Source organism: Oncorhynchus clarkii, chromosome 29 (genome assembly GCF_045791955.1).
Source record: "Oncorhynchus clarkii lewisi isolate Uvic-CL-2024 chromosome 29, UVic_Ocla_1.0, whole genome shotgun sequence".
NCBI lineage: Eukaryota > Metazoa > Chordata > Actinopteri > Salmoniformes > Salmonidae > Oncorhynchus > Oncorhynchus clarkii.
Genome location: NC_092175.1, coordinates 34,383,865 through 34,407,835, shown reverse-complemented (window position 1 = coordinate 34,407,835; position 23,971 = coordinate 34,383,865). Strand labels below are relative to the sequence as shown.

General features: G+C 44.0%; 1 protein-coding gene across 1 annotated transcript; it reads left to right on the top strand.

Annotated features, from left to right (window-relative positions):
• Nucleotides 1-5,774: 5,774 nt before the first annotated feature.
• On the top strand, nt 5,775-21,044 carry LOC139388589 (ras-related protein Rab-39B-like). Its single transcript, XM_071135342.1, has 3 exons — nt 5,775-6,100; nt 6,868-7,094; nt 18,428-21,044. The coding sequence occupies exons 2-3, from the start codon at nt 6,880-6,882 to the stop codon at nt 18,852-18,854; spliced, it is 642 nt and encodes a 213-aa protein (XP_070991443.1). The 5' UTR covers nt 5,775-6,100; nt 6,868-6,879; the 3' UTR covers nt 18,855-21,044.
• The last annotated feature ends 2,927 nt before the right edge of the window (nt 21,045-23,971 follow it).

Sequence of the window (23,971 nt, the reverse complement as noted above, 5' to 3'; positions counted from 1 at the left end):
TTCCATTCCAACTAGAGCCTGAAATTCTTTCAAATGTTTCCATACAGAACTTTTAAGGTTCACTGTGCACCTTAACATATGAGGATGGAGTCAAGGAAATTATGTAATCCTACTTGATTCCATAGTCCGTACATGAAAGGTCAAATTTTTATTTTATAAACTTGTCATATGTTCTCGTCAAAATATATACAGTACCAGTCAAAAGTTTGGACACACCACCCGGTTTCGTAAGTTAACAGAGTCGGTACAGCCACCCGGTTTCTTCACCGGTTTCTTCATGCATCGCTCCGACAGAAACAAACATCTCTCTGGTAAGAAGAAGGGTGGGTTGTATGCCTTATGATTAACGAGTGGTGTGATAATAACAATATACAGGAACTCAAGTCCTTTTGTTCACCTGACCTAGAATTCCTTACGATCAAATGCCGACCGCATTATCTACCAAGAGAATTCTCTTTGATTATAATCACAGCCGTCTAAATCCCCCCAAAGCAGACACCGCGACAGCCCTGAAAGAACTTCATTGGACTCTATGTAAACTGGAAACCACATATCCTGAGGCTGCATTTATTGTAGCTGGGGATTTTAACAAGGCTAATCAGAAAACAAGGCTCCCTAAATTTTATCAGCATATCGAATGCGCGCCCCGGGCTGGCAAAACTCTAGATCATTGCTACTCTAATTTCCGCGACGCATACAAAGCCCTCCCTCGCTCTCCTTTCGGTAAATCTTACCACGACTCCATTTTGTTGCTCCCAGCCTATAGACAGAAACTAAAACAGGAAACGCTGGCCCGACAGATCTGATTCCACGCTTCAAGATTGCTTCGATCACGTGGACTGGGATTTGTTCCGGATAGCATCGGAAAATAATATTAATGTATACGCTGATCCGGTGAGTGAGTTTATTAGCAAGTGTATCGGTGATGTGATACCCACGGTGACTATTTAATCCTTCCCCAACCAGCAACCTAGGATTGATGGCAGTATCTGTGCAAAAACTGAAAGCGCGAACCACTGCTTTTAATTATGGCAAGGCGACCGGGAACATGACCGAATACAAGGCAATCAAACAAGCTAAGCATCAGTATAGAGACAAAGTAGAGTAGCAATTCAACGGCTCAGACACGAGACGTATGTGGCAGGGTCTACAGCCAATCACGGACTACAAAAAGAAAAACAGCCCCGTCGCGGACACCGATGTCTTGCTCCAAGACAAACTAAACAACTTCTTTGTCTCGCTTTGAGGACATTACAGTGCCACCAACACGGCCCGCTACCAAAACCTGTGGGCTCTCCTTCACTGAGAAAAACATTTAAACGTGTTAACCCTAGCGAGGCTGCCGGTCCAGACGGCATCCCTAGCCGCGTTCTCAGAGCATGCGCAGACCAGCTGGCTGGTGTGTTTACGGACATATTCAATCAATCCCTATCCCAGTCTGCTGTTCTCATATGCTCCAAGAGGGCCACCATTGTTCCTATTCCCAAGAAAGCTAAGGTTAGTAGCACTCACTTCCATCATCATGAAGTGCTTTGAGAAACTAGTCAAGGATCATATCACCTCCACCCTACCTGACACCCTAGGCCCACTCCAATTTGCTTACCGCCCCAATAGGTCCACAGACGACGCAATCGCAATCACACTGCACACTGCCCTAACCCATCTGGACAAGAGGAATACCTATGTAAGAATGCTGTTCATCGATTACAGCTCAGCATTTAACACCAATGTACCCTCCAAACTCGTCATTAAGCTCGAGACCCTGTGTCCCGACCCCGCCCTGTGCAACTGGGTCTTGGACTTTCTGACGGGCCACCCCCATGTGGTGAGGGTAGGAAACAACATCTCCACCCCGTTCTCAGCCCTCTCTTGTACTCCCTGTTCACCCATGACTGCGTGGCCATGCACGCCTCCAACTCAATCATCAAGTTTGCAGACAACACTACATTGGTAGGCTTGATTACCAACAATGACGAGACGGCCTACAGGGAGAAGGTGAAGACCCTCGGAGTGTGGTGTCAGGAAAATAACCTCACACTCAATGTCAACAAAACAAAGGAGATGATCGTGGACTTCAGGAAACAGCAGTGGGAGCACCCTACCATTCCATATCGACGGGACAATAGTGGAGAAGGTGGAAAATGTTAAGTTCCTCGGTGTACAGATCACGGACAAACTGAAATGGTCAACCCACACAGACAGCGTGGTGAAGAAGGCGCAACAGCGCCTCTTCAACCTCAGGAGGCTGAAGAAATTTGGCTTGTCACCAAAAACACTCTTACAGATGTACAGATGCACAAACAAGAGCATCCTGTCGGGCTGTATCATCGCCTGGTACGGCAATTTCTCCGCCCACAACCGTAAGGCTCTCCAGAGGGTAGTGAGGTCTGCACAACGCATCACCGGGGGCAAACTACCTGCCCTCCAGGACATCTACACCTACCACCCGATGTCACAGGAAGGCCACAGAGATCATCAAGGACAACAACCACCCGAGCCACTGCCTGTTCACCCCGCTATCATCCCGAAGGCGAGGTCAGTACAGTTGCATCAAAGCTGGGACCGAGAGACTGAAAAACAGCTTCTATCTCAAGGCCATTAGACTGTTAAACAGCCATCACTAACATTGAGTGGCTGCTGCCAACATACAGACTCAATCTCTTGCCACTTTAATAATTGGAGGTAATAAATGCATCACTAGTCACTTAAACAATGTCACTTAATATAATGTTTACATACCCTACATTACTCATCTCATATGTATATACTGTACTCTATACCATCTACTGCATCTTGCCTATGCCGTTCGGCCATCGATCATCCATATATTTAAATGTACATATTCTTAATCAATCCTTTACACTTGTGTGTATAAGGTAGTTGTTAGATTACTTGTTAGATATTACTGCACGGTCGGAACTGGAAGCTACATTTCGCTACACTCGCATTAACATCTGCTAACCATGTGTATGTGACCAATAAAATTTGATTTGATGTGATTAGAATAATAGTGAAGACATCAAAACTATGAAATAACACATATGGAATCATGTATTAACCAAAAAAGTGTTAAACCCTTTGCCTTGTTGACAGTTTCTCTCAACCAGCTTCATGTGGGAACCACACATGGTCTTCACTATTATTCTAATCACATCAAATCAAATTGTATTGGTCACATACACATGGTTAGCAGATGTTAATGCGAGTGTAGCGAAATGTAGCTTCTAGTTCAAAGCTGTCATCAAGGCAAAGGGTTTGTTTAGCCCTTCTTTGGTTACTACAAATGTTCAACTTAAAATGTTCCACCTTCTCCACTATTGTCCCGTCGATATGGAATGGAAGGGTGCTCCCACTGCTGTTTCCTGAAGTCCACGATCATCTCCTTTGTTTTGTTGACATTGAGATGGACAACCAACGACACCTGCCTCTGATTGAGAACCATACTAGGCTGAAACAAAAACCTAAACATAGAAACACAAAACATAGACTGCCCAACCCAACTCACGCCCTGACCATACTAAATAAAGACAAAACAAAGGAAAATAAAGGTCAGAACGTGACAGTAACAGGTATGCCTTGTTAAAAGATCATTTGTGGAATTCCTTTCCTTCTTAAAGCTTTTGAGCAAATCAGTTGTGCTGTGACAAGGTAGGGGGGGTATATAGAAGATAGCCCTATTTGGTAAAAGAGCAAGTCCATATTATGGCAAGAACAGCTCAAATAAGCAAAGAGAAACAACAGTCCATCATTACTTAAAGACATGAAGGTCAGTCAATGTGGAATATTTCAAGAACTTTGAACGTTTCTTCAAAGTGCAGTTGCAAAAACCATCAAGCGCTATGATAAAACTGGCTCTCATGAGGACCGCCACCGGAAAGAAGAACCAGAGTTACCTCTGCTGCAGAGGATAAGTTCATTAGTGTTACCAGCTTCAGAAATTGCAGCCCAAATAAATGCTTCACAGAGTTCAAGTAACAGACACATCTCAACATCAACTGTTCAGAGGAGACTGCGTGAATCAGGCCTTCATGGTCGAATTGCTGCAAAGAAACCACTACTTAAGGACACCAAAGAAGAGACTTGCTTGTGCCAAGAAACACGAGCAATGAACATTAGACCGGTGGAAATCTGCCCTTTGAGTCCAAATTGGAGATTTTTGGTTCCAACCGCTGTGTCTTTGTGAGACCCAGAGTAGGTGAACGGATGATCCTCTGCATGTGTGGTTCCCACCGTGAAGCATGGAGGAGGTGTGATGTATGGGGGTGCTTCGCTGGTGACACTGTCAGTGATTTATTTAGAATTCAAGGCACACTTAACCAGCATGGCTACCACAGCATTCTGCACTGATATGCCATCCCATCTGGTTTGCTCTTTTTCAACAGGACAATTACCCAAAACACACCTCCAGGCTGTGTAAGGGCTATTTGACCAAGGAGAGTGCTGTATCAGATGACCTGGCCTCCACAATCACCCAACCTCAACCCAATTGAGATGGTTTGGGATGAGTTGAACCGCAGAGTGAAGGAAAAGCAGCCAACAAGTGCTCAGCATATGTGGGAACTCCTTCAAGACTGTTGGAAAAGCATTTCTCATGAAGCTGGTTGAGAAAATGCCAAGAGTGTTCAAAGCTGTCATCAAGGCAAAGGGTTTGTTTAGCCCTTCTTTGGTTACTACATTATTCCAAATGTGTTATTTCATAGTTTTGATGTCTTCACTATTATTCTACAATGTAGAAAATAGTACAAATAAAGAATGAATAGGTGTGTCTTTGAATGAGTAGGTGTGTCCTAACTTTTTACTGGTACTGGTACTGGATATATAATATATATATATATATATATTTGTTATAGGTCTACTCGGTAGCTCTCCAACACCTCCGCAATGAGTTTCTGGCCCTCCAGTCACCTCAAGACCAGTGTGCTTTCTACCCAATGTCGGATGTCATAATAAACATTGTTTGTTTTTTTACTGCCAAGCCACACTCATTCTCTTGTATCCTGCAGCCTACTGTAGGCCTAACTCAGAGCATGATTCAGACCCTAGCTATTTCGATCATTCAGGTGGTTACACAGTGTAACATCTGCTTCAAACTCACACTCTCAAACATGTAGATCCCCTGATGTCACTCTCCAGATCCCAATCACCTCAATTCTAATCACCTGTTCACACACCTGCATGTCATTATCACACACTATTTAGTTCAGTTCCCTGCACCCATCATTGTGAGGTATTGTTTGTGACACACTTCTATTCGGAGCTCTGGTTTTCCCCTGTAATTGAATCCTCCAGTGTATGATAGTTTTGGCCTGCCTCACTAACAATGCCTTTTGCCTATTCCCTGCCTGTACTTTAGCTTATCAGATTTTCTGTTATAAACCTATTGCATGATCTCCCGGATGACGTTACTAGCCTTTTCCTTGCTTGTACTGTTGCCTTTTTGGACACCCTGTGTATGGCCTTCTGCCTGCCCCTGGACCCAGCTACCTGCCTCCTCCTGTGGTCCTTTACCAATAAACACCTGCTGCGCCCTGTGCTTGAAACCAGCACTCTGTCTCCCCTGGTGTTCATTACACACAGTTGTCATCATTCTTTTTCTCCCACAAAGACATTCCCTTTATGTCAGGTATGATAACCCGAATCTGATCTTCATAGGACTCCATTTAAATGCCCATTTGTAACACCCAATGTCGTGCCCCTGGAGATTTTTACTGCGTTGATGTCTGAGTTCTTACGGTAATGGTGCTGATGAGGAATGAGTAATGCTATGTGATGCTGTTACTGCCATTTCATCAGCGGATTTTCACAAACATCTCCATCTTTAAACATGAAATTGCTATGAAATTAAACCATCGACAAGTTGTAAGGACGGCCGTTAGCCAATTTTACATCAAACTTGCCATCACAGTAACAGTTCCCTGTGTAGAATAAAATAATACAAAAGGATACTAGGACAAGGCCTATTTGCGTATCACTGCTTGGGGTAAAACAGTGTTTGACTAGGCCTCCTGAGATCACTGTTTCCGAGAGCATCTTCGATATACGAGATTTCTCAAGAACATGGGATTTGCTATTTCCAGCCGTTGATCGCTCATCTAACAAGGTAATTAATTGCACATAAAATTAGTACACGACCATGTTCTAAAATGTATTATGGATTAATATGCCATTGCCACAGATAATACCGTTGTAAATCGATTTTAGATGAAGACTATTGTCTACGAAGAGCAGAAAGAAGATAAGTTAAATGTGTTTTAAATGTTATAAGACTCGTTCAGATTTATGTAGCCCAGAACTAATACGTTTTTTTTTTTGCAATGGTGAAATTAGTATTCAATACGTAGCTTATTGTTTGTCCATAAAAATGCGCATAACTGCCCTTTTAATTGTGTTTAAGAAAAACCTTTTTTATGTCAACACGTTATTATTGCACTTGATCGGCTTTGCTATGCAACAACTGTGTGTCCACATGTGAGCTGAATATGCGAGTGTTCTTTTTTAAGAGCTGTCTGCATTTACCAGGAAAGAGGAGAGGCCTTTCCCTAATAATGTAGGGCAGGCAGATAAGTTTTTCAAGAAAAAGCTAATAAACCGTGCGCTGTGGGCTATTGGGCTTTTAAAGTAGGGCAAACAATCAAGTCGGTTTTCGATGTTTTTTGCGCACACATCCTCACAAATAGGTTTAAAAAATATAAGCAGGCCTACCACACAGAACTACATTTGTAAAAAATAGCCCGATAAGGATATCACTGATAGTGGATTGGATAGCCTACCCTTGGGGTCAAAACAAGTGTTAAGTTATTTGTTTCGATGTAGACTGGGCATGCGCATGATTTACTCATCGTCAAATATTTAATTTTTTCCCCATAGATTCTATGAGAGATGGAAGCGATATGGCTGTACCAGTTTCGACTCATCGTCATTGGGGACTCGACAGTAGGAAAGTCGTGCCTGATCCGGCGGTTCACAGAGGGACGCTTTGCGCATGTGTCCGACCCCACAGTCGGTGTAGACTTCTTCTCACGCCTAGTGGAGATAGAACCAGGCAAACGCATCAAACTTCAAATCTGGGACACAGCCGGACAAGAGCGATTCAGGTGACACTTTTTTGATTTAAAAAACAAATCTTCCATTGTAAAGACCACAAATTGTGTGAAATAAATCACAAGTTTTTTTTTTGTCACCTGTAATTATTATTACACTACCAGTCAAAAGTTTTAGAACACTTACTTATTCAAGGGTTTTTCTTTATTTTTACTATTTTCTACATTGCAACGCTTTTCCAACAATCTTGATGGAGTTCCCATACATGCTGAGCACTTGTTAGCTGCTTTTCCTTCTCTCTGCGGTCCGACTCATTCCAAACCATCTCAATTTGGTTGAAGTCAGGGATTGTGGAGGCCAGGTCATCTGATGCAGCATTCAATCACTCTCCTTCTTGGTCAAATAGCCCTTACACAGCCTAGAGGTGTGTTGGGTCATTGTCCTGTTGAAAAACAAATGATAGTCCCATTAAGCCCAAACCAGATGGGATGACGAATCGCTGCAGAATGCTGTGGTAGCGATGATGGTTAAATGGGCCTTGAATTCAAAATAAATCACAGTGTCACCAGCAAAGCACACACACCATAACACCTTCTCCTTTTTGCAACTGCACTTGAAGAAACTTTCAAAGTTCTTGAAATGTTCCGTATTGACTGACCTTCATGTCTTAAAGTAACGATGTACTGTCGTTTCTCTTTGCTTATTTGAACTGTTCTTGCCATAATATGGACTTGGACTTTTACCAAATATTCTGTATTCCACCCCTACCTTGTCACAACACAACTGATTGGCTCAAACACATTAAGGATGAAAGAAATTGCACCAATGAACTTTTAAGAAGGCACACCTGTTAATTGAAATGCATTCCAAGTGACTCCCCCATGAAGCTGGTTGAGCGAATGCCAAGAGTGTGCAAAGCTGTCAAGGCAAAGGGTGGCTATTTGAAGAATCTAAAATATAAACTATATTTTGATTTGTTTAACACTTTTTTGGTTACTACATGATTCCATGTGTTATTTCATAGTTTTGATGTCTTCAAGATTATTCTTGTCACGCCCTGATCTGTTTCACCTGTCCTTGTGCTTGTCTCCACAACCCTCCAGGCGTCGCCCATCTTCCCAATTATCCCCTGTGTATTTATATCCGTGTTCTCTTTTTGTTGCCAGTTCGTCTTGTTTGTTCAAGCTTACAAGCGTTTTTCCTGTCAGCTCCTATCGTTTCCCAGCCTCTCTTTGCTAGTGCTCCCGGTTTTGACATTTGCCTGTCCTGACCCTGTACCCGCCCACCTGACCTCTCTGCCTGAGCCTGCCTGCCATCCTGTACCTTTGTTCCACCTCTGAATTACTGAACCCTGCCTGTCCCTGACCCTGAGTCTGCCTGCTGTCCTGTACCTTTGCCTTACCCAGGATTTTCGACCCCTGCCAGCCTTGACCTGTCTTTGCCTGCCCCTGTTGTTACAATAAATAGTGTTACTTGGACAGTCTGCATCTGGGTCTTACCTTGATTCCTGATAATTCTACAATGTAGAAAATAGTAAAAATAAAGAAAAACCCTTGAATGAGTAGGTGTTAAAAAACTTTTGACCGGTAGTGTATAGCAATATATAATTTTATCTAAAATGTGTCTCATCACACTATTTTGCAAAGAAGGTCTACAGTAGCCTCAACAGCACTCTGTAGGGTAGCACCATGGTGTAGCTGGAGGACAGCTAGCTTCCGTACTCCTCTGGGTACATTGACGTCAATACAAAACCAAGGAGGCTCATGGTTCGCACACCTTTCAATAGACTTACACAGTTATTATGACAACTTCTGGAGGATGTCCTCCAGCCTATCAAAGCTCTTGCAGCATGAACTGGTTGTCCACCCAATCAAAGGATCAAATAATGAATCTAGTACTGAAAGAATAAGCTACAGCTAGCTAGCACTGCAGCGTATAAGACAATAGTTGAACAGTTTTTAACAAATTAATTTCTTACAAAATTAAAAAGCAAGAGAGAAATAGAGTGAGAGTCATTTTTTTCCACTTTCAGTTTCTATCACATTTCAGGGATAACCCAGATGCAGACAGTGTCGAAGGAAACAACGTTTATTTCTAATACAGGGGCAGGCAAACGACAGTTCAAAGGCAGGCAGGGGTCAATTATCCAGAGAGGGTGCAAAGTATTCAGAACGGCAGGCAGTCTCAGGGTCAGGGCAGGTAGGGGTCAATAATCCAGTAAGGTGGGGCAAGATACAGAAGGGCAGGAAACAGGAGACAAGGGGCTGTGACACATGGGTTTAACTCTGGACACATGAAAGGCTAATAACCTTAGCGATGGGAAAAGGGCCTATAAACCGGGGGGAGAGTTTGCGGGATTCCACCTGGAGGGGCAGATCCTGGGTGGACAGCCATACCTTCTGCACGAGATGATACTGTGGAGCCGGGGTCCGGTGGTGATCTGCTTGTCGTCAATACCTGGAGGTGGTCTTGAGGAAGGACCGACCAGGCTCTCCTCCAAGTACGACGACAGCAGGGGACAAATATCTTGGCCGAAGGTATGCTGACCTCTTCTTCCTGCTCAGGGAAGAGCGGGGGTTGATACCCCAGGGAACACTCAAAGTGATAGGCCTGTGGCAGAGCAGGGAAGGGTGTTGCAGGTGTATTCGACCCACACAAGCTGCTGGCTCCAGGTGGTGGGGTTGGCGGAGACCAGGCAGTGCAGAGTAGTCTCAAGGTCTTGGTTGGCTCGCTCCGACTGGCCGTTGGACTGGGAGTGAAACCCGGAGGACAGGCTGGCCGATGACCCAATGAGGGTGCAGAACGCCTTCCAGAACCAGGATGAGAACTGAGGACCCCGGTCGGAGACCATGTCAACTGGCAGTCCATGAATCCGTAAGACGTGCTGCACCATGAGCTGAGCCATCTCTTTGGTAGATGGTAGTTTGGGGAGAGGAATGAAGTGGGCGGCTTTGGAAAACCGATCCACAATGGTCAGGATGGCGGTGTTGCCATCAGACGGTGGGAGACCCATGACAAAGTCCAGGGAGATGTGAGACCAAGGACAGTGAGGGACAGGCAGAGTTTGGAGGAGACCAGCCGAAGCTTGCCGAGGAGTCTTGTTCTGTGCACAGACCGTGCAAGCGGCGAAGAATGTGAGACGTCAGGAACCGTGGTAGGCCACCTAAAGTGTTGTCTCACAAAAGCCAGGTTCCGACGGGAGCCCGGCTGGCAGGCAAGCATTGCGTCAGGCACAAACATCCGGTTTGAGGAACGCTGTGCCTCGCGAACCTGCTTCCCTATTCCCCAGCTGAGTGCCGTCACCAGGCACGAGGTGGGAAGGATGGTCTCAAGTTCCGGGGTAGTAGTCGTGGGGCTATAGCGGCGTGACAGCGCAGCCGGTAGGAGAGGGAGAAGTTGAACCGGGTGAACAGTAGGTCCCACCTAGCCTGCCTGGAATTGAGGCGGTTAGAGAATAAGGCGCAGGGATGTAACCTGAGGTCCAGGGCAGACTCCACTCCGACATCCAAAACATCGGCCTCCACTCCGAACTGGCGGGACGGGTCAGGATGAACCAAGATGGGAGCTGTGGTGAAGCGGTGTTTGAGATCCGGGAACAGCCGGTCAGCAGCTGGAGACCAAGTGAACGGAACCTTAGGAGAGGTGGGGGGGAAGCCAGGGTGCTGTAGCCCCGGATAAAGCGGCGATAAAAGTTGGCAAATCCCAGGAAACTCTGCAACCGTACTCTGGACGTAGGTTGGGGCCAATCCACCACCGCTCTCACCTTCCCGGGACCCATCTGTTTCACTTACTTAGCTAGTAATGCAGCTAACTAGTTTAGCCTACTGAATCACTCTGCTCAAACAGAGGGATGCTATGTTAGCTAGCTGGCTATGACTTTCCAACACAACACTGGAACTCTTCCAAGTCAAAGTAAGCTTTTGGTATTACTCATTTATTGCCACCAGGGCCCGCCATGTAACTGCTAACTGACAGTACACTGTAACGTTACTTCATGATTGTAGCCGTTTACTAACGCATTAGTTATATTAGCTATGTTGACTAGGATGTTACTTTAGCTAATATGGTGACAACGATGTGGGCTGTTTATAGAGGTTTGTCTTGGAAAGGGTTTTTCGCCTGGTCACATACAGCTGATTTGTTGTGCATTGAAGTCCACAAGCGACAACGTGGCTGTAATGAGTGAACTCTGTTTACGTGTGATCAGGGGTGTATTCATACTGCCGATTCTGTTGAAAAACGTTTCTTAAACAGAAGCAAACGGAACAAAACGGGGATAAACATACAGTGCCTTGCGAAAGTATTCGGCCCCCTTGAACTTTGCAACCTTTTGCCACATTTCAGGCTTCAAACATAAAGATATAAAACTGTATTTTTTGTGAAGAATCAATAACAAGTGGGACACAATCATGAAGTGGAACGACATTTATTGGATATTTCAAACTTTTTTAACAAATCAAAAACTGAAAAATTGGCCGTGCAAAATTATTCAGCCCCCTTAAGTTAATACTTTGTAGCGCCACCTTTTGCTGCGATTACAGCTGTAAGTCGCTTGGGGTATGTCTCTATCAGTTTTGCACATCGAGAGACAAAATTTTTCTCATTCCTCCTTGCAAAACAGCTCGAGCTCAGTGAGGTTGGATGGAGAGCATTTGTGAACAGCCGTTTTCTGTTCTTTCCACAGATTCTCGATTGGATTCAGGTCTGGACTTTGACTTGGCCATTCTAACACCTGGATATGTTTATTTTTGAACCATTCCATTGTAGATTTTGCTTTATGTTTTGGATCATTGTCTTGTTGGAAGACAAATCTCCATCCCAGTCTCAGGTCTTTTGCAGACTCCATCAGGTTTTCTTCCAGAATGGTCCTGTATTTGGCTCCATCCATCTTCCCATCAATTTTAACCATCTTCCCTGTCCCTGCTAAAGAAAAGCAGGCCCAAACCATGATGCTGCCACCACCATGATTGACCGTGGGGATGGTGTGTTCAGGGTGATGAGCTGTGTTGCTTTTACGCCAAACATAACGTTTTGCATTGTTGCCAAAAAGTTCAATTTTGGTTTCATCTGACCAGAGCACCTTCTTCCACATGTTTGGTGTGTCTCCCAGGTGGCTTGTGGCAAACTTTAACCAACACTTTTTATGGATATCTTTAAGAAATGGCTTTCTTCTTGCCACTCTTCCATAAAGGCCAGATTTGTGCAATATACGACTGATTGTTGTCCTATGGACAGAGTCTCCCACCTCAGCTGTAGATCTCTGCAGTTCATCCAGAGTGATCATGGGCCTCTTGGCTGCATCTCTGATCAGTCTTCTCCTTGTATGAGCTGAAAGTTTAGAGGGACGGCCAGGTCTTGGTAGATTTGCAGTGGTCTGATACTCCTTCCATTTCAATATTATCGCTTGCACAGTGCTCCTTGGGATGTTTAAAGCTTGGGAAATCTTTTTGTATCCAAATCCGGCTTTAAACTTCTTCACAACAGTATCTCGGACCTGCCTGGTGTGTTCCTTGTTCTTCATGTTGCTCTCTGTGCTTTTAACGGACCTCTGAGACTATCACAGTGCAGGTGCATTTATACGAAGACTTGATTACACACAGGTGGATTGTATTTATCATCATTAGTCATTTAGGTCAACATTGGATCATTCAGAGATCCTCACTGAACTTCTGGAGAGAGTTTGCTGCACTGAAAGTAAAGTGGCTGAATAATTTTGCACACCCAATTTTTCAGTTTTTGATTTGTTAAAAAAGTTTGAAATATCCAATAAATGTCGTTCCACTTCATGATTGTGTCCCACTTGTTGTTGATTCTTCACAAAAAAATACAGTTTTATATCTTTATGTTTGAAGCCTGAAATGTGGCAAAAGGTCGCAAAGTTCAAGGGGGCCGAATACTTTCGCAAGGCACTGTACCTGAATTTGTCCAATAGAAACTCTCATTTGCAACTGTTGGACTAATGATTACACCCTGTATCAGCTAGATGCAGGCATGAGTGTGCAAGGCGGTATTGAATGTCAATCACCTCCAATTTTGTCTCTCAACCTGTGTGCACCTACATTGTAAACTTTCATTCATTCGCTAGGTTTTAGGAACCTCATGATGGGAATAGGGAAAATTTGAGTATCATGTTGTAGCCTAAACCTACCGCTGTTGTATTGACTGGGTGAATGGAATATGAATGAGAGTAATCCAATATGCTGTAATAGAAATAAGGCTATTCTCATGAATTATAAAAAAAATAATTGTAATAAACAGCACTGACCTCCACTGTTCTCCATGTCACATCCTCTGTATAAACAGCACTGACCTCCACTGTTCTCCATGTCACATCCTCTGTTTAAACAGCACTGACCGCCACTGTTCTCCATGTCACATCCTCTGTGTAAACAGCACTGACCGCCACTGTTCTCCATGTCACATCCTCTGTGTAAACAGCACTGACCGCCACTGTTCTCCATGTCACATCCTCTGTGTAAACAGCACTGACCGCCACTGTTCTCCATGTCACATCCTCTGTATAAACAGCACTGACTTCCACTGTTCTCCATGTCACATCCTCTGTATAAACAGCACTGACCGCCACTGTTCTCTATGTCACATCCTCTGTGTAAACAGCACTGACCTCCACTGTTCTCCATGTCACATCCTCTGTGTAAACAGCACTGACCGCCACTGTTCTCCATGTCACATCCTCTGTGTAAACAGCACTGACCGCCACTGTTCTCCATGTCACATCCTCTGTTTAAACAGCACTGACCGCCACTGTTCTCCATGTCACATCCTCTGTATAAACAGCATTGACCGCCACTGTTCTGCATGTCACATCCTCTGTATAAACAGCACTGACCGCCACTGTTCTGCATGTCACATCCTCTGTATAAACAGCACTGACCGCCACTGTTCTGCATGTCACATCCTCTGTATAAACAGCACTGACCGCCACTGTTCTCCATGTCACATCCTCTGTTTAAACAGCACTGACCGCCACTGTTCTCCATGTCACATCCTCTGTATTAACAGCACTGACCGCCACTGTTCTGCATGTCACATCCTCTGTATAAACAGCACTGACCGCCACTGTTCTGCATGTCACATCCTCTGTATAAACAGCACTGACCGCCACTGTTCTCCATGTCACATCCTCTGTATAAACAGCACTGACCGCCACTGTTCTCCATGTCACATCCTCTGTATAAACAGCACTGACCGCCACTGTTCTGCATGTCACATCCTCTGTATAAACAGCACTGACCGCCACTGTTCTCCATGTCACATCCTCTGTATAAACAGCACTGACCGCCACTGTTCTCCATGTCACATCCTCTGTTTAAACAGCACTGACCGCCACTGTTCTCCATGTCACATCCTCTGTTTAAACAGCACTGACCGCCACTGTTCTCCATGTCACATCCTCTGTATAAACAGCACTGACCGCCACACTTATATACTGAACCAAAATATAAACACAACATGCAACAATTTCAAAGATCAAAGATTGTATTGAGTCACGGTTCATATGAGGAAATCGGTCAATTGAAATAAATTAATTAGGCCCTAATATATGGATTTCACATGACCTTAAAAAAAATGGGCCACACAATCTCGTCACTGTATCTCTGTGCATTCAAATCGCCATTGATAAAATGCAATTGTGTTTGTTGTCCGTAGCTTATGCCTGTCCATACCATAACCCCACCACCACCATAGGGCACTCTGTTCACAACGTTGACATCAGCAAACCGCTCACCCACATGACGCCATACACATGGTCTTTCCGGTTGTGAGACTAGTTGGAAGAACGGGCAAATTCTCTAAAACAATGTTGGTGGCGACTTATGTTAGAGAAAGGAACATTAAATTATCTGGCAACATCTCTGGTGGACATTCCTGCAGTCAGCATGCCAATTGCACGCTCCCTCAAAACTTGAAACATCTGTGGCACTGTGTTGTGTGACAAAACTGCCCATTTTAGAGTGGCCTTTTATTGTCCGCAGCAGAAGGTGCACCTGTGTAATGATCATGCTGTTTAATCAGCTTCTTGATTTGCTACACCTGTCAGGTGGATGGATTATCTTGGCAAAGGAGAAATGCTCACTAACAGGGATGTAAACAAACTTGCGCACCAAATTTGAGAGAAATAAGCTTTTCGTGAGTATGGAACATTTCTGGGATCTTGTATTTCAGCTCATGAAACATGGGACCAAGACTTTACATTGTCGTGTCTTTGGCATCATTAAAAGTGAAGACTGTTATTTTATCAAATCAGTTCTCTGTAATTATAATTACGTGATTAAACTAATCATGTAAATGTAATTAACCAGGAAGTTGGGGCACCAGGGAAATCTTCAGATTACAAAGTTATAATTTTCCTAATGTAACTCTTCAGATATTTGAATATCTGATCAATTAGTCTTCTTATTAATGAATTATTATTTAGCTCACGTCAGTCTCATTCTAAATGTCGTAAATGGTTGGTTATCTGCACGAACCCAGCCTTTACTATGAATCATCCATACACCAATTGTCTTAATCATTTATTTACTAACTAAATAAATAATCCCAGAAACGCATAAACAAACAAAGCAGTAGATCTGTTACTAACAAATGATAGGAGAGATTCCCTAGTGGGCTAAGCCGATATGACGGCTTGGTGGACAAAGGGAAGTGGGTGTGGACTGAGCGAGAGCGGGAAAGACCAGAGGGATCACTACACACAGTACTACTATAATTAATTGAAATGCTAATCCTTTGCACATGAACGCTCACTCATTCTGGAAAAATTGCAATCAATATATACATTTACGCCCATGTGTCATGATCTTTTCTGTTGGAATCCGGTCCGTCTGCTGGAGAGTCAGTTCATCCGCGTCTCTTTCTCTCTGCTGCCCTGAAGATCAGTCTTTCGTGGTTAGAATGAATACATCAGAGTATCACTCAGAAATAAATGTTTCGGCGGTTGTCAGTAATAGCACCCCAGGTTTACATACAGTGCCTTGCGAAAGTATTCGGCCCCCTTGAACTTTGCGACCTTTTGCCACATTTCAGGCTTCAAACATAAAGATATAAAACTGTATTTTTTTGTGAAGAATCAACAACAAGTGGGACACAATCATGAAGTGGAACGACATTTATTGGATATTTCAAACTTTTTTAACAAATCAAAAACTGACAAATTGGGCGTGCAAAATTTTTCAGCCCCCTTAAGTTAATACTTTGTAGCGCCACCTTTTGCTGCGATTACAGCTGTAAGTCGCTTGGGGTATGTCTCTATCAGTTTTGCACATTGAGAGACTGAATTTTTTTCCCATTCCTCCTTGCAAAACAGCTCGAGCTTGGATGGAGAGCATTTGTGAACAGCAGTTTTCAGTTCTTTCCACAGATTCTCGATTGGATTCAGGTCTGGACTTTGACTTGGCCATTCTAACACCTGGATATGTTTATTTTTGAACCATTCCATTGTAGATTTTGCTTTATGTTTTGGATCATTGTCTTGTTGGAAGACAAATCTCCGTCCCAGTCTCAGGTCTTTTGCAGACTCCATCAGGTTTTCTTCCAGAATGGTCCTGTATTTGGCTCCATCCATCTTCCCATCAATTTTAACCATCTTCCCAGTCCCTGCTGAAGAAAAGCAGGCCCAAACCATGATGCTGCCACCACCATGTTTGACAGTGGGGATGGTGTGTTCAGCTGTGTTGCTTTTGCGCCAAACATAACGTTTTGCATTGTTGCCAAAAAGTTCAATTTTGGTTTCATCTGACCAGAGCACCTTCTTCCACATGTTTGGTGTGTCTCCCAGGTGGCTTGTGGCAAACTTTAACCAACACTTTTTATGGATATCTTTAAGAAATGGCTTTCTTCTTGCCACTCTTCCATAAAGGCCAGATTTGTGCAATATACGACTGATTGTTGTCCTATGGACAGAGTCTCCCACCTCAGCTGTAGATCTCTGCAGTTCATCCAGAGTGATCATGGGCCTCTTGGCTGCATCTCTGATCAGTCTTCTCCTTGTATGAGCTGAAAGTTTAGAGGGACGGCCAGGTCTTGGTAGATTTGCAGTGGTCTGATACTCCTTCCATTTCAATATTATCGCTTGCACAGTGCTCCTTGGGATGTTTAAAGCTTGGGAAATCTTTTTGTATCCAAATCCGGCTTTAAACTTCTTCACAACAGTATCTCGGACCTGCCTGGTGTGTTCCTTGTTCTTCATGATGCTCTCTGCACTTTTAAAGGACCTCTGAGACTATCACAGTGCAGGTGCATTTATACGGAGACTTGATTACACACAGGTGGATTGTATTTATCATCATTAGTCATTTAGGTCAACATCGGATCATTCAGAGATCCTCACTGAACTTCTGGAGAGAGTTTGCTGCACTGAAAGTAAAGTGGCTGAATAATCTTGCACACCCAATTGTTCAGTTTTTGATTTGTTAAAAAAGTTTGAAATATCCAATAAATGTCGTTCCACTTCATGATTGTGTCCCACTTGTTGTTGATTCTTCACAAAAAAATACAGTTTTATATCTTTATGTTTGAAGCCTGAAATGTGGCAAAAGGTCGCAAAGTTCAAGGGGGCCAAATACTTTCGCAAGGCACTGTAATTTCTAGCTGCAGACTATTAATTAGTATCTAAGATTAGCTCTTATTCTGTCGGCATCGATAGTCTGAGTTGAACCATTTCCAGCCGTGTAGCCATGTGGAATGGTTAGGAATTCAATAACTATTCGCAATCACAGCTCACGCTGTGGGTTTGCTCAATCTTTGTACTCAAACCTGTGCCACCTCAGCTGACACCGAGGTATGTGTGGTCTGAAGAGGATTTCCTCTAGAACCGTAGAAAAGGCAGTTCTATGGCGCCTGATCATGACTGTGTTCACGGGGGCGAGCCAATCACTTAGTTCAACTTTAAAGGGAATACATCATTTCACAAATAGTTTCATCTTTACTCATTCATTTTATACAATAATTTGATGCAAACATCATAACGGAGGCACCTGTATAAACAGAGTTAGGGTAATGTGGCTGTATTGTCTTTCATGAGGTCACAAACATGAAACAAAACGGACCGGGTCGTAGCTGGCTTCTCCACCGACCGTTTACACATCCTCCAAAACATAGATATTGTTCCAGTCTCAAATTCTGGAATGTAGTAGAATTTGGCAGGAGTTCCTTTGTTCTACTGTGGAACTCTCTCTCTCCATACTGCATGAAAAGGGGGAGAGAGTCTCCGCCAGGAATTTACGACCTGAGATAACAGAACAGTAGGAGAGAGTGAGAAGCCATGATCTATACACAGAAAGGGCCACGTCACGACAACATGTGATATTTTTTCAGTGTATTTACCACTGTCCCTCTTCTTTGCTTATCCTCTCACCCTCTCTAGGTCTATTACCAGGGCTTATTACCGTAACTCTGTTGGGGGGCTGCTGCTGTTCGACATCACCAACCGTCGCTCCTTCCAGAATGTGCATGAGTGGCTGGAGGAGGCCCGGAGTCACGTCCAGCCTCACAGCATCGTCTTTCTGTTGGTGGGCCACAAGTGCGACCTGGAGCCCCAGAGGCAGGTGAGCCAGCAAGAGGCGGAGAAGCTGGCAGGTACCTATGGTATGCGCTACGTGGAGACATCAGCTCGCGACGCCATCAACGTGGAAAAGGCCTTCACTGAGCTAACGCGGGACATCTTTGAGCTCGTGAAGAGCGGTGACATCAACATCCAGGCAGGTTGGGAGGGGGTGAAGAGTGGCTTGGTGCCCAACGTGGTGCACTCCTCAGAAGAGGCCACCAAGAGCGGCCGGCGGTGCCTCTGCTGATTAGCCTGTCTGTCTAGTTGGCTTCACTCAACCCAGCCCATGCAGTCCTGTTACATTATGTCCCACTAGCTCGCAATCTTGTCACATATATATATCTCTCTCACTCCCATTCTGAGTACTGGAAGGCCATTCCCGCTCTAGTCTACCACTGAATAAAACATGAATACAGCTACTTTCCACAGTTCCACTTTCCACAGTTCCTGGCGTCTGTCTTACCTGTTACAGGCACTTGAAAGACAAGAAATGGCCTGTTTTATGATTTCATTGTCCTCCCTGTATTTATGCTTCATCTTGTGCCCCACAGAAGGAACACACCTCAAACTTTACACGTCTGTTCTGTGTTCTGGATCGGGGGGGGGTGTTCAATACAGGGGGAAACACCAAATCTATCACAGCTTATTCCACCTTGGCTATGGAAAGAACCAGAAAGCGTGTGTTGTATTACTGGCTGTGTGCAATGCCTCCTGCTTTTGGTGCGAGACTGATGACACCCCCAGACACATGAACAACCAAGAACACAATAGTGTATTGCCATCATCCTTTTCATCACAGATGGAACCAAAGCTTGCGTGGACTGAATCAGTTCTACATGAGTATCAACAGGGAATTTGCACAGTTGAGTGTTGGGTAGGCTGCACTGTGCGATGCCTAACATCGATGTTTTTCATTTGCCGTTTTCTTAATCGTTGCTCATATTAAATGCACAGTTGGGGACACAAGGTACTGTATAACATATCACATTTTTTGACCACCCTGGCCATCCACCATAATCGTTAGAGAATGCGTCCCATGAGAAAGACGTTTTATATACTCCATTGGCTTTAACAGTAAGCTCACCCCTTAAACATTGACATCTACACAACGATAGCGCCTCCTGATGTTGTGAACACCAAGCTTTAAATGGGGTCAGCTGTTCTAGAGTAGTTTTTTCTTCAGTTTATTTAATACCTGCATACTGTAGGGTCATATGCTTGTAGTTTTAACATGATCCTAAGCAACATTCCACACGTGTCCAATATTTCTTCCGGACTCAGCCACGTGCTTTATCTAACCGTTATATCTTCCAACCACAACCTTTAGTACCTCTAAAATGTATTTTTTCTCAATGCCAGTTTCCACCCTCCCCATTGAACTTTTTGGGTTAGCTATGATCCCATTTGCTGCCAGGCCCATGTCCATATACAACGTTAATCCCAAGCAGACCATATCTGAGAGCAATTTAAAGAGCCTCCTAGGTTCAAAGTATCTATGCAGCAGGAAACTAACCATTTGCTCGAAAGGAAAGCTACAACATGTATTAATCGACCTGAATTTTACTCTCCTTCAGGGTTGTTCAATACTGCACGTGTATAGTTGCATTTTATCCATTTGTAAATAGCCAGGGTGTTCTGGATGAATTATTTTCCAGAACATGAAATGTCATAATGGTGTGATAGAAATGGGAAATTCCATGACTTTCAATATTTGTAGGAGATACAGTGCATTCAGAAAGTATTCATACCCCTTGACTTTTTCCACATTTTGTTACGTTTCAGCTTGTAGCGTCATAACCAAGAACACTTGAGGCTGTTATCGCTGCCAAATGTTCTTCAACAAAGTACTGAGTAAAGGGTCTGAATACCAGTTTGGGCACACCTACTCATTCAAGGGTTTTTCTTTATTTGTACTATTTTCTACATTGTAGAATAATAGTGAAGACATCAAAACTATGAAATAACACATATGGAATCAAATCAAATCAAATTTATTTATATAGCCCTTCGTACATCAGCTGATATCTCAAAGTGCTGTACAGAAACCCAGCCTAAAACCCCAAACAGCAAGCAATGCAGGTGTAGAAGCACGGTGGCTAGGAAAAACTCCCTAGAAAGGCCAAAACCTAGGAAGAAACCAAGAGAGGAACCAGGCAATGTGGGGTGGCCAGTCCTCTTCTGGCTGTGCCGGGTGGAGATTATAACAGAACATGGCCAAGATGTTCAAATGTTCATAAATGACCAGCATGGTCGAATAATAATAAGGCAGAACAGTTGAAACTGGAGCAGCAGCACGGTCAGGTGGACTGGGGACAGCAAGGAGTCATCATGTCAGGTAGTCCTGGGGCATGGTCCTAGGGCTCAGGTCAGTTGAAACTGGAGCAGCAGCACAGCCAGGTGGACTGGGCCGATACTATTCATGTAGTAACCAAAAAAAGTGTTAAGCAAACAAAAATATATTTTAGATTCTTCAAAGTAGCCGCCCTTTGACTTGATGACAGCTTTGCACACTCTTGGCATTCTCTCAACCAGCTTCACATGGAATGCTTTTCCAACAGTCTTGAAGAAGTTCCCACATATGCTGAGCACTTGTTGGCTGCTTTTTCTTCACTCTGTGGTCCAACTCATCCCAAACCATCTCAATTTGGTTGAGGTCGGTTGATTGTTGAGGCCAGATTGTTGATGCAGCACTTCATCACTCTCCTTCTTGGTCAAATAGCCCTTACACAGCCTGGAGGTGTGTTTGGTAATTTTCCTGTTGAAAAACAAATGATAGTCCCACTAAGCCCAAACCAGATGGGATGGTGTATCACTGCAGAGTGCTGTTGTAGCCATGATGGTTAAGTATGCCTTGAATTCTAAATACATCACTGACAGTGTCACCAGCAGAGCACCCCCACACCATCACACCTCCTCCTCCATGCTTCACCTTCTCTGCATCAGACCAAAAGACAGATTTCCACCGGTCTGATGTCTATTGCTCATGTTTCTTGACCCAAACAAGCCTCTTCTTCTTATTGGTGTCCTTTAGTAGTGGTTTCTTTGCAGCAATTCGACCATGAAGGCCTGATTCACCCAGTCTCCTCTGAACAGTTGATGTTGAGATGTGTCTGTTACTTGAACTCTGTGAAGCATTTATTTGGGCTGCAATTTCAGTGTCTGGTAACTCTAATGAACTTATCCTCTGCAGCAGAAGTAACTCTGGGTCTTCCTTTCCGGTGGCGGTCCCCATGAGAGCCAGTTTCATCATAGTGCTTGATCGTTTTTGCGACTGCACTTGAAGAAACTTTCAATTGTCTTGAAATGTTCCGCATTGACTGAACTTCATGTCTTAAGGTAATGGACTGTCGTTTCTCTTTGCTTATTTGAGCTGTTCTTGCCATAATATGGACTTGGTCTTTTACCAAATAGGGCTTCTGTATACCACCCCTACCTTGTCACAACTAATTGGCTCAAACGCATTAAGGAAAGAATTTGCAACATTTTCCAAAAACCTGTTTCTGCTTTGTCTTGTGTGTAGATTGATGAGGGAAAAAAACCTATTGAATCCATTTTAAAATAAGACTAACGTAACAAAATGTAGAAAAAGTCAAGGGGTCTGAATACTTTCCGAATGCACTGTATATTACAACAGCTGGAGTGTTGCTCTGTTAAGAGATTGGTTTGGTTTGGTTTCCCCCTCTTTCACTGAAGTCACACCCTCTGATTATGAAAGGAGAGAGATCCCTGGGGAAGTCCACAGCCTTTAGAGAGACATCCGTTACCTACATATTAGACATGCGTATTGAGCCTCCATGTGCCAGACACGTGTGAATACCCTCCCCACCACAGATGGCTGGTGGCATCTTAATTGGGAAGGACGGGCTCATAGTCATGGCTGGAACGGAATAAATGGAACGGTATCTAACAAGTGAAATATGGTTTCCATGTGGTTCATTCCATTCATTTCATTCCAGTCATTATAATGAGCTGTCCTCCCCTCAGCAGCCTCCTGTACTCCCCACCAATGTTGTTGAATGGACTCTCCTGGCTGTATTCTCTGCTAAGCCAGGTACCAGATCAGCTGCTGAATTCACAGCACTGGCACTAAACCAACTTTGTTTTTCATTCTAAACCATTGAATGACGGTGACATAGGAATGTAGAGAGAACAATCTTTTCATATTTCATGTTCTCTGCTATACCCCTGAGGCTCTGAGTGATGGTGCTTACCTGCACAGTGTCATGCAGAGGTTTGAAATGGCTATGAATCATGTCTTGATCAACCTAGTCAGAGCTAGGATGTATTCCAATTAAATTGTGACTGGTAGATGTCATTTCTTTTTTTGAAACAAACGTAAAGCAGACCATGTTTCTTTAGCGGTGTATAGGTTTGGAGTGCATGGCACAAGGGCAGGTTCGATGTCTCATATGCTTGTAAGGAATAAACATTTGATCTCAGCAAAGGCATGGTCAATATTCCAGTGCTCTATGATGCCCATCCAAAATACATGTGCTCAGTGTTAGTTGCCTTTGTATGCACACGCACACCCCAATTAATTAAAAAATATTCCCCCCGCCTGGAAAAAACACTGTTTATTCAACAAGCAGTTGAAAGAAATTGATATTCCGGAGGTTAAACTGGATGTACACTCTATATAAAAATAAGTATGTGGACACCCCTTCAAATTAGTGGATTTGGCTGTTTCAGCCACACCCGTTGCTGACAGGTGTAGAAAATCGAGCACACAGCCATGTAATCTCCATGGACATACATTGACAGTAAAATGGCCTTACTGAAGAGCTCAGTGACTTTCAACGTGGCACCGTCATAGGATGCCACCTTTCCAACAAGTCAGTTCAAGTCAGTTCCCAACAAGCAGCCCCGGTCAACTGTAAGTGAGGTTATTGTGATGTGGAAATGTCTAGGAGCAACAACGGTCACACAAGCTCACAGAACAGGACCGCCGAGTGCTGAAGCGGGTAGTGTATTAAAACCATCTGTCCTTGGTTGCAACACTCACTACCGAGTTCCAAACTGCCTCTGGAAGCAAAGTCAGCACAATAACTGTTTGTCGGGGGCTTCATGAAATGGGTTTCCATGGCCGAGGAGCCAGAGACAAGCCTAAGATCACCATGCGTAATGCCAAGTGTCGGCTAGAGTGGTGTAAAGCTCGCCGCAATTGGACTCTGTAGCAGTGGAAATGTGTTCTCTGGAGTGATGAATCAGGCTTCACCATCTGGCAGTCAGATGGACAAATCTGGGTTTGGTGGATGCCAGGAGAATGCTACCTGCCCCAATGCATAGTGCCAACTGTAAAGTTTGATGGAGGAGGAATAATGGTCTGGGGCTGTTTTTAATGGTTTGGGCCCCTTAGTTCCAGTG

Coding starts and splice junctions, on each gene's coding strand:
- LOC139388589 (XM_071135342.1), top strand. CDS start 6,880: ATGGAAGCGATATGGCTGTACCAGTTTCGACTCATCGTCATTGGGGAC. Junction 7,095..18,427: donor GCCGGACAAGAGCGATTCAG/GTGACACTTTTT, acceptor CACCCTCTCTAG/GTCTATTACCAGGGCTTATT.